Genomic DNA, 15,449 nt, shown 5'->3' with positions numbered 1-15,449 from the left:
CAATAGTAATTAATGCTAATACATAAAGCAAAAGAAATTAAAGAATATGTAAAAAATATTCTATTAATTAAAAATTATAATTGTTAAAAAATTGATCGAGAAAGAAAGAATTTTAATTATTTGTATTATATGTTTCATAATTATATTTTTAAAACACTAATAGATTTTTATATCATGTTTTTTGTTTAATATTTTTCGCAATAAGAATTAAAACATCTTGTTCATTAATCCTAAATTAATAATTCGTGTAATGACTTTCATATCTAAATATTTAAATATTGTCATATTTAAATGTTGTTTCTTATTCAATTTTATTCTTTCACTATTATTTATTTCTTAGAATAAATATAAAAAAATATGCAAAATCTTAATATATTTCCTTTCGAAATTTGAATTATTGCAATATATTCCAAGTATGTGTAAAAATTTTAGCCATCATTGCCAATAACAATATTCCGAGACACGTTATTATCTCAGAATTAATTCGATAAAATTTTTATGCAAACATTGTTCATGTCGTGCCACTGTACCCACTCGAGCGATCTTTCTGTTCAGAAAAGTCCAAAGACATCAGCAGCATCGTGTACCTAATTCCGAACCGCCGGCAATATCAGCATTCATTCATATCGTTCCGATACGTGAAGCTGATCGCCATTCGGACGAGAGGAGATCGTCATTGTCAAAGGTGCCATCATCGGCGCGCTTCTCGTAACCCATCATCGCTAGAGCCTTCAGTCTGTCACGTGCGTTCCCCAATTTGAAGGAAACCAAAGAGAAGAAGGATAATCGCCGTCATCGTCCTCATCATCCTCGTCGTCGTCATCGTCATCGTCGCTACGTTTACGTCATCCTCGTCTCGAAGGTTTCCTCTGATAATGCGTTAGTTGCGTTTGGTCGAAACGAGTATGAAGAGAGAAGACAGAGAGAAAGAGAGAAAACAAAGAAACAAGTTTTCCTTGTTTTTATATTAATTCGATCAACAGTTTTTCCAATAGATTCGCCTTTAGCAGTCAATCCCAGTTCTCCTTTCCTGCTATGTCACAACGAAGCTCTCTTTATGTTCACGTATTCATCGGTCTTTTTCCTTCTCACCCCTTCCCTGCCGGTTCTCTTCTCACGCGGCAAAAACGAGATAACAGGAGGCCTCGCGAATGGAACGGGCTCTGAGAAACATGAAAGACGCTTGTGTCTAGAAGGAGAATCGTCGATTGGAGATACGCATGCATCATCGATCAAGCGACATTTTCGATCGACGCTCTCCTTCCCCCTTTCTCCTCCCTATTTCCGATTGTCAAGAGGACGTCATCGTGAAACGCGTTATCGCCGGAAACATGGCGGTACGTCATCCTTTGCGTATCCGCCTCGTTCCAGCCCGGGCTCGACACCTAATGATGTTATTTTGTGTAACGCGAAGACGGCAAATGATACGTGCTATCCGTCTTTCTCTTATCGAAAGTACGACGCATGAAATCACAGGAAAATCCCTTTTCCTTTACTGTGATTTGCACACTGAAAATTTGAAAACGAATGTCACTTTTCGGAGTCACATTCTGAAGGCGCGTTTCGCTCGCTGATCCGATTTCTTATATCTGCTTATACACGAGAGATAAACCGCTGACCAAAACATTTGTACGCGTGATATCCAGATATTAGGTCGTAATCTCCACGCGCTAATGAATCACGAGAATACGTTTCTAAAAGACTAGAAGCACTAACTTATATATTAATATTTGCGATAATTTCTAGTTGGTTCCTATGGCACACATTTTGCAAAGGGAACCGTCTCAAGCTTCAAACGAATTTTTGTAATCTCTTTTCCTCGGATAGAAAAGCTTTAGCGTGGATAAACTGTTTTCACCAATAAGGAAAAAAAAACAGTAGATACTACTCATGAGGAATTAGCACATGTGCTAATTTCTATTAAATATCTCGACCAGCGGTTTAACCCTCGGCTTAAACATATCACGCTTACTTTGAGCAACGTTTTCGACAACTCTACACTACACCTCTCTGTATCTGGACAGTCATGAGGAATCGGCTAGGTGATGTTTCTCCGTCACAAAAAAAAGCAGCGTATCGCGAAGTGTCAAATTTGTCGCTCGAGAATCGCCGTAGCTTAGGGTAGATTGCACTAGTATTGGTTAACCACGATCCGTGAAATTCTCTTTTCACGCGTGTAAAAGACAGCAATGCATTTAATAGTGTACAGTTAGAGGCCCTAGAGAGCCTATAATGTAATTAATTAAGCATTCCCCTTCTTACATTCCACTTCTCTTATTACTCGCCAATCAGATATCAGTTAACCAATACTGCTGGTGCAACCGACCCTCGATTTATTTACGATGATAAAGATATCGACGTGTGAGTAATGTGATTTTTATAACGGGTACTTTAATAGAGATAAAAAAAAAGATGCTTTACATACTCTCTCGTTTGTAATAATGACGGCTCATTCGTGAAGGTATTTCGACCAATAGGTGTTCAGTGAGAGAAACAATCAATTCTTCCAGTATTTCTATTTAGCTGTAATTAGCGGGATATCAATCGCGATATAGCGAGGTGTAGACAAAGCGATTGTGTCTTTTTATGGGGCATGACGCGAGACGGTTTTCTTTCTTTCAGAATGTGACCGAGAGAAGCGACGACGATTGTCCAAGCGCGCGTCATGAATATTAAGAGTAGATTTAATTACGAATAATATACGCGAGATATAAATAAATAGAGTCACTTCTAGTCGATTTATTTTTTATCTTCACCGAATTGATAAATTTGCTTTGATCTTCGTGTTGCACAATATGTCATTAGCGCTATTGGATGCGATGATCAATAATAAATCTTCAATCGCAATTCGCGCGCCTTGAACGACAGTTGTTTCGCGTCTTCTGTAATCTCGACGAACCCTCGGAAAAAGTAATATCCTGTCTGTTGTTTCTCAAATACTCGACAAGTATAACTCCTCTCGTATTTCGCAAGTTTTAAAAATTTTGCCACACTCAGTTGTATATATATATATAATTGATTTAATTTTGTAAATTGTACTTGCAACCGATAGAAATTATTTTTAATCTTACTTTTCATCGCTTGTATATTTTTTTTTTTAGCAGTTTTGTATCTTAAAACCATGTATCCTTAAATGCCTGCGCAGATCATCTTTCGTTGTTTTGCGAGATCAACGTTGTGCATAAAACGTGATATTGCGAGATATGGTACAACTTACAATATTTTTTCTGCCTATGCAATTTTCTCAAAATTCACCTCAAATTATACAAGGGTTCTCGAAATCGAACATGCGAAAACTGTATCATTTCGAAACGATTAACCCCAAGGTGGATGAAGCAAGAGAAGGTACGACAAGTGGAGAAGGCAACAAATAGTGAAAGAAAGTGCGACTGTACGTATATATGTGCGCGCGCGTGTGTGTGCGTATGTGTGCGCGCGTGTGTGTGTATGTGTATGTGTATGAGAAATAAAAGGAGCCATTAAGCTGCAGCAATAATATAATATATAGGTGTGTTATGGAAAAATAATTAAAAAATATAATCTCATTGGACGGAATGAGTAAGAATGAGTTCAATGCGATGAACGATATTGTATGTACACGGACATGTATACATATATACATATTAAAAAATATATATATATATAAATATAGCTAGATAGATAGAGAGAGCGAGAGAGAAAGAGAGAGGTCATGTGATCGAGGAGAGAAAAAAATAATATTAATAACGACAATTATATCGGCAGCCTATTATATTACTCCTCGACAGATTAATGTATCGGGCGGAGTGTTGGCAGCGTTAATGTTAATGTTTTGTTGAGTATATTACAATTATTACGAACGTTGAGGTGCATACATTCTAGAGAAGATTATGAGTTGATGTTTGAAGCGAAGAGGAAGTAGTAGAAAAAATGAAGGGAGAATATAAATCGGTGGACGATTACGATTTATGCAACGCACGATTTAAACTGTGCGTCGCTGTAATAATTAATATTAAATAATAATTACGATGATTAAGAAGATATTAAGATCACACCTTGCATTGTACAGAAAGCATAATAATTGTTAGATTAGGTAGAGAGCAAGCATTACGATCTACTATCTAATTATAATCCACAATACGACTAAGATGGCTAAGATTTAATCGCGTAATCCCTCTGTCACGAGTTACGACGGTCGTCGATATAGATACATCATTCTCTCTGATATTTATTATCTGATTAATCAATGGATTTCGTTGAAGAGAGGATGTCTTTGCGCTCATTCGTGTCGAGAAGCTCCAAGAAAGAAAGTTACTCGCAAGAAAAGAAGGGAAGATTTTCTTTCAGTCAAGTCGGGGAAAATGAAGAAGATATGCATAAGAATCGCGCGGACGCGAAAGCGCGTCCTTCTCGTTTCAAGCTACGATTTCATCTCTTTCGCGTTGTACTTTTCTCGTGCGCTTCATCGAGTCGCCTAACTTAACGTATCGCGTAGAGTCTTACACGAGAAAGATGCAAACATTTTCCTTCTTCCCTATGATTTAATCCGCATGGGTTTTTATCATGGGTATATCCTATATTTTGCGCGCGATCGTTTTACTTTACAAAAATCTGTCATTTCCGTAACAGATCGTCGTGACGAGAAGTCTCTGCTTTCGGAACTACCCGATATAAATCCCGCTAAATCCGCAACGCGGACGCATCTCCTCCGACGCAGTCTCGGATCTCGTAATTTTAGCTTTATAGCGAACTCTTCGTGGTAGGAATTGAATAAACCTACACCTATCGTCGTCAATTTCTTATTATTAGATGAAAGCAGGGAGAGAGATTCTATATGAGTGACATTGTAGTCTTATCGGTGCACAACAGCCGAATGTACGTTTAAACGAATCTGGCCTAAAGATATAAAGGAACATCGTTCGCGTCTCCACGTTGTTATTGATCGATCGAACGATGTCATCCCGACGTCCACCTTCGTCATTCGGGATCATTCCAGTTTTCAGATCAAGGTCGGACGTCCCGATGTCCATTTCAGTCTCATCTTTAATCTTTCAGTCTAAGTGACTTTAATCGTTTTTTGATCTCGTTCGTTTTAACATTCGGAATCCTTTCTTTTCGCGCTCGCGATTTCGTCGTCGCGTCATATCATCAGTTAAGATGCAAGAGAGTATAATCGGAGCAGGCGAACCTCGCAGCATTGACAGAGTTGTGTCTTATTATAGGATCGTGATATTGGTGACATGGTTGGGTTTTAACGTCGCGAATGTGCGAAACGTTCCGCGTTTCGCGTACATTCTTCTTGCGAGCATCACAATTAGGTAGCTAATCGCGGAAGCTGACTCGTCTTCCTTGAGAATCTCTATGTCCTGAGAGCATAAGCTGCTCGCTTGTGTCGATACACGAGTTATAAGAAACATAACGAGCATAATAAGCCCGGTCACACAATATTTCCGTGTTCTCGATTATATTTATTCGTCGCGATTAGCTAGAGTATATATATACGCGGGTGTTCGAGTAGAAAGAAAGAGAGAAAGAGGAGGGAAGAAACTGGAAAGACATCGTTTAATCATTAAATAAGCTATTTTATTGCATTTGTACGTAGAATAGAATAGAAAGATTGCAGATCGATCCAAGAATCTTCGGACACGCGACCCATTTGCGGATGTGTAGACACACGTGGAGGAGAAGAAAAGAAGAGAGAGACACGTGCGATCAAGAGGGATCGATCTGAACGTCCGTTGATTGATGTCATGTCGGTGCAATTATTAAATACGAGAGAGGCTACTTTAATAACCTTATGAGTGTCAATTCCAATTTCAAGTGTAAATCGTAATTTCGCGAGAGTTTTAAAAGAAAAGAACGAGAAAAACAAAGAGTTGATACGGCGTCAAACGACGAAGCGGGAGAAGAATCTTTAACGGTTTTAACATAAAAAAATAAGAGTCGCGCGCGCAAAGTTCTGATGACGCGCGGTAAAGTGAGATTATTGATAAACTTAATTTATCGAAACTGAAAAAAAAAATATTAGGAACGAAAGGGAGAGAGAGAATGTGTGTGCGAAAGAGAGCGAACGAGAAATATATATATATATATATATATATGTTTAAAAAAAACAGGAACTAAAAATTGTAGCATGCGCAGGAGAGTAAAAGAGACAGCGAGAAAGAAAGAGCGCGCGAACGAGAAATAATGGATACTTTTTATCGTAGGTATTTCATATATAGCGAGAAAGCATAAAAATAATAAAAAAAGCATACTGTATTAACAAGAATACTTACTGAAGGCAACTCTAAGTCAACGGTGTTTTTTCTGCCTATAACGTATAACCAGCGTCTTGCGTCCGCTTTTGTGAGCGAGCGGATATATAACTTCTTTCTCCGTGTAGAAGAAACTCTAAATGCTGAATGAAAAAAAAAATCGAGAGAAGGAGCAAAGCAGACGCGTCGATAAAATCAGGCATCCTTGCGTTCTTGTCTCTAATTAACGATTAACTACTATTACTACTATTACTATTACTACCTATTATTATCATCATCATCATTAACACTGTACAAAGATGGCAATAATTTTAAGAGATTCCTCCCCTGAGAAACACATTCCCCTCTCGTATAATCGTACGTTCGCTCGAGGACGAGCGAGATGGAACGACTCTGTCTCGTCGACTCCGAACGAACCTGCCCTTCCGGCCCTATAGCCAGGATAAACTCTACGAGTCGGAGAGAACGCAGCCAACGACATCCGGACAACAAAAATGTCCAAGAAATATCCGAAAGATTTGTCGAATCGTGCTGTTTAATCAGTTTTCTCTTACACGATTATATATCAATTGTTCAATAAACAGAAAGAAAAAATTGGTATCTAAAAAGATATAAAATAAGAAAATAAATTAAAATTGAACAGCAATATATTTTTATAATTAAAAATTTATTTCATCACTTTGATTGAAAGTATCAAATTTTAAAGATTTCATAAAAGGAAATTACAGAAAAAAATGAAATAATCGACATGTTTATGATATTTTTATTTCTGAACGATAATTATTAATTTGTATATAAATAATAATTTTATTTTTTGTTAAATTGAGATATATAAATAGATATATACAAATTATATATGTATGTATATATGTGATTTTAATTCAAAGAAAATCTTTTTTCTTAGCATAACTACTCAGGATTAAAAGAAATTTTAATCAATTAAAATTATTTATACAAATCTCATAAAATGTAAGATTTTAGCAACATCGATTAATTTTGAGATCAGAGTTTATATAACTAAATTATCCGTTTCTGACATTATAATTAGAGAGGAAGAAACGTAATTGATCGATTAAAAATCAAAAGGTGTCGAGTGATAAAATCGATATTTCTTGAATTTTTGATGTTGTTCGGATGTAAGGGCGACAAATTCAGTAGTGATAATATGTGATCAAGTGAATGTGCGCCCTTTCGTCATGTAATCAGGCACAAAGGAAATATCCCTCTGTGAGCGTAACGGTAGGCCTCTAGCCGGTCCGGTGAAGAATTTCAACTGCCTTCGGAAACAACTGTAAAACTAATCTTTCGTACGCTTATTACGTTTGAAATACGATTTTTGCGATACATGGGAAATACAGTATCGTTCTTATCATTTTAGACAGTGTACAATTTTCACAAACGGCTAGTAAAAAAGAATTTGCTGCAGAAAAATCTCCGGGATATACCGAATGCAGTTAGAAATCGCCGGATCGCACGCATCACGAAGAGTAAAAGAAAGATATAAAAAGAAAACGCGTTATCTCGACTGGATTCGAGGCGGCGATTCGTATCAGAAAGAGCAGTTTCTGACCTCAAAGTCGAAGTTTTATATTATCGTGATGACGAATAATACACATGAGCTTGAAAGATAAATTTAAATAATATCAAAGAGAACTTATACTGTACGAAGACTGAAAATGCGAAGAATCATTTAAAAAATAAGGCGCCTGAAAAAATTAAGACATTCAAAAAATTAGTACATCTAAGATATTTAAAAAAATGTATATCTAAAAAATTGAATGATCTAAAAAGTTAAGCCATCTCAAATATGAAAGAAAATCACAATATCTTATTCTGAAAAGAATTCTCTGACGATTCTCATAAAAAAAATTCTTAATTTGTAATTTTTAAGATGCGACTTAGCCGCTCTTTTTGACGCGAATCGCCAGCTTCCGCTCTAGTCGCACTTAAAAAACATCGACGATGTTAGAATACGATTCTCGATATTCACGCATACATTCGCAAAAGCGACAAAGAAACAAGGAGAAGCCAAGCGTTCACTGTACAATTATATTCTTTTACGTTATAACAATTGAGTAGTCGGGTAGCATATTTTGCATTATCGATAACAACAGTAGCGTGTCACTTGTCTTAATCCCTAATTTTATATATCATTGGAGATAAGTAATCCGCAAGAATAAAGATTATAATCAGCACTGCAGTGAAGTTACTATACATCTGTAGATAAGCGGTCCGCAAGGAGAATTCGAAAAACCGACACGATGTTCAATGTATTTAATGATCTTCTCAAAGGATGAAGAATATATGAATATATGGGGAATAAAAGAAAAAAAAGGGAGCCATTATAAGTTTCTTGAATCCTCTCCTTCAATTTCCTCCATGAATACGAGATGAATACGAGATATCAATAAAAGACAGATAAAATGCAATCGTAAAAAATGGAACATTGAATTGATTTGTATATATAGATTTGTATATTTGGTATAATTCCTACAAGATATAATCGTAATATATACTATGTAGGAAAGTTAATTCGCTAAATAATAAAAATATTGCAAATAAATAATTTTCACACATCTAATTAAATATCATACATAATGGAAAGCGGGCGATAACTACTTTGAGTTTTTTCCATAAAATATATACAAAATATAAACAGAGAGAGAGACATTGCATACTAAAAGCGAGCTTGGAAATGCGAGAGATATTATTGTGTGTCACACATATAATACATTCTTATTATATATTAGGACAAAGTACGGAATCCGTTGGATCCGTCACTATCTTTGCTCGACTGAGCAATCCGTCCTCGAATTGACCATCGTCCGCGATCTGCCATTCTGGGCCGCGAAGAGCCTTTTTCCGTATAAAACGATTTACTACTTTGGGATTTACATAAGACATAGTTAATCTGCAGCCCCAGGATAGAAGCGCTAAGGGCTGCAAGGATAGAATAATAATTATCAAAGATAGATAATAGCTAAACTTTTAAGAATAATATATATTATATATTATAATTATATATTATAAGAATAATACATATTGTAAGGACTAAATGAGGAAAATTAGAAGATGTTAAAGAGAATATTAAAATTAATAGTGCTATACTTACACGTTCCTCATCCAGGTAACTGTATGGTGTGATAATATGTCGCCAAAGACACTTATTAACCAGATTTCTTAAACGTTCTACTTCCAACGGATTCGCGCATGGATGATACAACATGACGATTGCTCCATGCTGTTAACAGGATAAAATAGGATAAACGAACATAAATAATACCTTGATACCAAATTCACAAATAATACATTATAACGATATTACCTCGAGACTGTGCAGCCATCTCTGTTTCGGCACATATTTGTATTCTCCATAAACTGGCCACAAAGGTCTATGTGGACCACTATAAGTCATATATAAATATTAGGAACTAATAATGTTTATAAATAACAGTAAAATATAATTTACTTACTAAATAGGAATGTCGTCATCATATTCAATTTTCTGATTCATACATTTGTGAGCAGCCTGGAAAAATGCTTTGATTAAAATTTATATTGTTAATAGTAAATTTTGTTAGATTCACAAAGATGCACATGCACATTAAAGGCTGTTGCTTGTAAATTTACACAATAATATAAGGAATTAAAACGGTAAAATAATATCATGAATTATTATATGTTATTAAATACAAATAATGATAACAATAACTTGTGATAACATCATGAAATGTGATAACATCATAATAATAACATCATGAATTATTATATGTTATTAAATACAAATAATGATAACAATAACTTGTATTATTGATATTATTTTACTATTCTAATATTTATATTATTGTGTAAATTTACATACGACAGCCTTTAATGTGCAGCGATGCGTACTAATGCATCCAACCAAATATAAATAACACCAGTATATGATAACGACATATAAAATATTTTTACCTTATATGTCTTTGGAATATTTTCACAGTAAACCCTTGGCATAATATTGCTCGGTATAATTTTATGACCATAACATGTATATTCTGCAGGGGTATGATCCCAATCAATAGTTAAGTTAGTCTGAAATGTTATCGTTATTAAAATACACATATGATAATTCAATTAAAAATGTAGTACTATTTCTAGAAATCTCTATTTATAAAAACAATCTGTATGATAAAAGGCGACATTAACCTTAGCATCATCACATTCCGGTGAAACATGACCCATATACATTTCGTGAGGAAATTCTGTAATAGATTCATATTCATATAATCGTTCATTTTTTGGCAATATGTTAGACGATGGTGTTGGATCGTCTGGTCTGTCGGGCATCCAACGTCCTGGCCAAGGTAACTCTGCCACTGATCCATATTTGTATGATTGCTGAGTCTTTGGCAATACTTTGGGTGGTAGTGTCGGATTGTCAAATCTATCAGGCATCCAACGTCCGGTCCAATTCTCAAGATCATCCTCAAGATTTCTACGTTTCTCTTTGTTGTTACCTGTTGTCTGTTTGTTGTTCTCACTGTTGAGAAGATAATGCCTAAAATATTGAAGTGCCTCAGACGGTTTCATGCTTTGCACGACATTCTCATTCTGTTCCTCAAGTATATCATTATAATCTGTAAAACAATTGAGGGGTCATAACAGAGAAACTGAATAATTTGATCTATTATTTTTAAAAGGTATATAAATTAGCAAAATTTTTTTGAAAAAATGAGAGCTTAGCATTCTTTAAATGCAAGAATTACATTATTTGTTAATACTAAATATATATTATTAAGGATTTTTTTATCTGTTAACGTTAGACGTATTTATTGCGTAATTAAATTATTTGTTAATGTCAAACACATATTATTATTTAAAGAAAAATAGACGCTTTCCAGACATCAATAAAAATTTATAATCGATTCAATTTCTACCATTTATTAGAATAATATTCATCAAAACGTGCATGGTGTTTGACAGGGAATAATAGAAAGACGCTAAACAAGCTATCATTTCTTGTTTTAGGTTAGAAATATCAACACGATTGAAAAGACTTATCAAAAACTTGTTTTACAATACCGTTGTATCTGTATGAATACGTGTCTACGAAGCTCGCTGTCACAAAAACACAAATCACGAAACCGAAGCCCAACCGAATCATTTTGTTTCGATCGTTCTAAAAAAGGATGCGATGTTTTACTCGTAGCAAATCATCTGTTTGCCATGCGCGAAGAATGTGCGAATGTGCGAATGTGCTTATGTATCTATTTAAAAATGATGGTTTTCGAGAAAAGTATGTATGAGAAAGATAAATATAAACAAATTTATCAAATTTTATATATAATAGCACATAACACAAGTGATAAAAATATTTATTTTAAGAGTTTCGAATTAAAAAAAGGATACTAAAAAATTATATATTTGAATGTAATTTAAAAATGAAAAAGAAAATGGACGCAATAAAATCCTGTTCAATTTTATCCGTCATCTTATCAATTAGACATAAAACATAAAAAATAATTCAATTATTTAAGTTCAGCTATAAATATTCAGTTAGAAATAATTATTTAATATATATTAAAAATAAATATTAAAAATTATATAAATTATTCATAAATTATTATATAAATTATTATATAAATTATTCATAAATTATTATATAAATTATTCATATAAATTATTATATAAATTATTCATAAATTATTATATAAATTATTCAATTTATTTATACAAAATTCGATTTTCATTAACTGTAAGGTATTGATATAATAATAATAATAATAATAATAAAAAATCGTATTTAAACAAATGATTGATATCGTACATTCTGCGGCATAATATATGCGTAATCGAACAATATTTCTAAAAATATATTTAGATAGTCAAGACTCCACGATGTTAAAAGGCAGAAAAATGTGTGAGTGGCTTCGGACACTGTCGTGGACAACGTAACGCTTCGTCTCGTCATTAACGTAGCGTACCCTCTTATAATTTGATTAATTAACTCGGCGCACCGTTTGATAGTTGCATCAACCCTGCTCCCTGACAGTCCGCTCTTTCCGATAGTTTCATTTAACTATCGATTTGCCATCTACTCAAATGGCAAAGTCACCTATCTATTGTCCTATCGAGCACCTTTTAAATTCCTTTCTTACGATTGTTCATGTTTAGGATTCTGTTTCGCGTTATCAGATTATGTTAATCTTATTTATTGTTGTTATTGCTGTATTCTTGATTAAACAATCTACTCTTGCTACAATTTTTCTCGTCCTCATAGTTTTTAATTAAATGATCAAGTTGTTAAACATCCATTTTTTATCGATAAATTATATATTTAAAACGTACTTTAAATTAAAAATATATATTATATTTTATATGAAACTAAATTTGTTTAATATATTTGTTGTTGTTTAATATATTTGTGTCGCTTCGATATAAATGTGGAATATATATGTACATGATTTTTATGTCATAATAATTGGTGCGTTAGAACTACGTTCTAGATATGCAGATTCGCTCAATATTCAACGTCAGGCGCCGAAATTGGACGGGAAAACATTCATTAAACATTGTAGCTTAGAATGTTACGAATTGTCCGGCCTCATAACGCATCGGCTACTGCATTTATAAATGTCGCACGTTATTAATCGCCGAGCAGCGTAATAATGTTATTGCGCGTAGCCTCATTTTCGATATTTGAATATCCGTGAGAGAATGAAATTTACGGTACTACCTACGCATATGCAGTTTAGCTGCAGATGAAATTGTGCGGAACGACCTTGACGTTTGCAGAAGCCGAGGTCACAAAGTTTACGCGTTTACGCGACAACGAGTTTTATTTACGGGCAATAAATAGAGACACGTTATTACACGATTAAAAAACGAGCAAAAGGTGTCCCATGAATAAATAAAGCGTCTTTGAATAAAGACGATTAATTTTAAACTATTTTTTTGTAACTCCGTTAGAAAAAAGTTATCTAATATGTACATCAGTAATAAAAATTAAATTTTCTAAAGTTTTATTTAATTATTAATAATTTTCAGAAAGATATTGTTATGTTATAATAGAGAGATAATTGAACAACTACATTATTTCTTTACATTTCTACTTTTATAAAAAAAAGAGTGAAACTTTTTACATAGTTTTTTAAAAAGTTACTTTAACATTTACATGTATTGAAAAACTTGCTATTATTTTTTTCTTTATTTGAAATTCTGACAATTTTTTCTGCGAATTAGAACGGAAAGTTAGTATCGATTGTTGTATTTACGGGAGAAAAATAACATTTTATATAATTGGTCCTCGTAGAGATATCTATCCCAAACATGATAGCGAAGACGCTGAGAGAAGGTGGTGGATGAAGGCAAGAAGAAAATATTCGAAAGATAGCTCTCGAGGGATAAAGTTACCGAGGTCGGTGCTTAACTCAAAGCACTTCCGATGTGCCACCCAGGAGCTATTATACGAACAGCACTTTTTCTTCGCAAGATTTTAACAACGGTGACCATCCAAAGGTTGGCGACCTCGCTTGATTCACGTCTGTATCCGAGTAAATGATTTTCGGTAAACGATGTCGTTTGATATCGGTTGATTGTATAAAGAATAATCACTGCAAAAGAATATCATCACAACATATTTCACTGCATCTAAAAATTATTTTAAACATAAAAATAATTTAGAGGGTTCGTCAAAACTGTCCTTAAAGATGGATAATATAACACAAAATAGATGTATTAATCAAAGTATTAATCATATATATAATGTCTTCGAGAACTTGTGAATTGTTTAATTACAAAGGTAATTAATATAAAATATATTAAAGAATTATGATTTAATAGTTTTTTCTTAAAATGTTTATAAATAAATCATTATTAGTTTTTTAATAAAATTTGCGAGTTTTTATACATCCTGCAATAATGAAATAATACACACAAAATACACATATATTTTTTTATTACTCTCGTATTATACTCTCAGATAATTACTTAACTAGTCTGTGTAATACCGGATTACCCTCTTTTCGATATACAATCTTATCGAGTGTTTGTCGAGCAGTTGAAGAGGAGATTATTACGTAGGATAGCGCATAAAATTTTTTTATTGATTATATTTTATCAAACGCTTTCAAGAAAGCACACCAAATTTTTTTAACTCTCTTAAATTTTTATTAACTCGAAACTTGAAAGATTTTTTTAAACAGCGATTAAATATTTTGGATTTATAATATACTGTAAAAAAATTATTTATAATACTTATGTATTAAATCTATTATATGTGCTCATCAGTTTTAATATCATAGGTTTTATATTCAACAAAATTCTTAATATAACTGATATAAAATGTAAAGATTCGAAAATTCTAACACTTATTATATTAAAATTGTAAATTTATAGAATTTAAGCATTAAAGATCTTTAAGTTTGAATAAATAATTGAAAAATATTGAATAAATTGTTTATATTTTTTTCAAATAAATCAAATTTCTAACTTCTTAATATTATGGATCCTAATATATTTAATCAGAAATATTCCATAAATCTCTTAATTTTTACAACACAATTTTTTCCAGGAATTGAAAATTTCAATAACTTAAAATTACGAATGAAATGAAATTTTGCTGAAATCATGGTATATTGTTATATACTGTATTAGTCTGGTAAACTACATTAAAAGATAGCTTCTTCTTACAACTTAATTAGAAGTTCCTCGAAGTTATTACGTGATAGTATAGTTTGGTGAAAGTCAAAATTGCATTCAACTGAAAATAACTAGGAGAAATTAAGACTCCTTTGTCTCTGGCTTGAAAAAGAAGAATTAATTTTTACTAAACTGTGTTTGTTATCAGCCATTGAGCGATTAATCGATCAGCCGCGTCGGTCGCGACGCGCGTCAGCATCACTTTTATCAGTGATACGACTGCACGGAGCGTAGATAGTGGAAGCAAAGTACGGCTAAGCTGCCGGCAATACGCCCACCTGGAAGGTAAATGAAAGATCAGCCAGAGCGCAAACACATACATGATGGCTCAAGTGGCTTATATCCGCGCTCGAGGGCCGGAATGTCGCCCAGTGATGATATCCCCATACGTGCTTCTGGGCGTTCGCCCAGAAAAGAGTTAGAAAAAACAATGGGAATGTTCAATCGCGCGATTCTCGTTTTGAGAGACACCCGCGTAAAAATTACCGTAGTGAGAGAGCCAGAAATAAAAATCCCAGAAAAACTCAACTC

At 33.5% G+C, this 15,449-nt stretch overlaps 2 protein-coding genes across 2 annotated transcripts in view; one reads left to right on the top strand and one right to left on the bottom strand.

Annotated features, from left to right (window-relative positions):
* Positions 1-5,763, top strand: part of LOC105247991 (syntaxin-1A) — a 78,282-nt gene extending 72,519 nt beyond the window's left edge. The window contains exon 10 of the mRNA XM_011252499.3: positions 556-5,763. The gene's annotated coding sequence lies outside the window, so the exon portion shown is untranslated. The remainder of the gene's footprint in view (positions 1-555) is intronic.
* A 2,924-nt stretch (positions 5,764-8,687) lies between these two features.
* On the bottom strand, positions 8,688-11,464 carry LOC105248010. Its single transcript, XM_011252531.3, has 7 exons — positions 11,301-11,464; positions 10,425-10,855; positions 10,191-10,310; positions 9,710-9,765; positions 9,562-9,640; positions 9,349-9,477; positions 8,688-9,176 (listed from the first exon to the last, which is right to left on the bottom strand). The coding sequence occupies exons 1-7, from the start codon at positions 11,380-11,382 to the stop codon at positions 8,976-8,978; spliced, it is 1,098 nt and encodes a 365-aa protein (XP_011250833.1). The 5' UTR covers positions 11,383-11,464; the 3' UTR covers positions 8,688-8,975.
* Between the last annotated feature and the right edge of the window lie 3,985 nt (positions 11,465-15,449).

This window comes from Camponotus floridanus, unplaced genomic scaffold (assembly GCF_003227725.1).
Source record: "Camponotus floridanus strain SB8 unplaced genomic scaffold, Cflo_v7.5 scaffold19, whole genome shotgun sequence".
In the NCBI taxonomy this organism is placed as follows: domain Eukaryota; kingdom Metazoa; phylum Arthropoda; class Insecta; order Hymenoptera; family Formicidae; genus Camponotus; species Camponotus floridanus.
The sequence above is the reverse complement of the archived record's forward strand: the minus strand, read 5'-3'. Positions and strand labels throughout refer to the sequence as shown.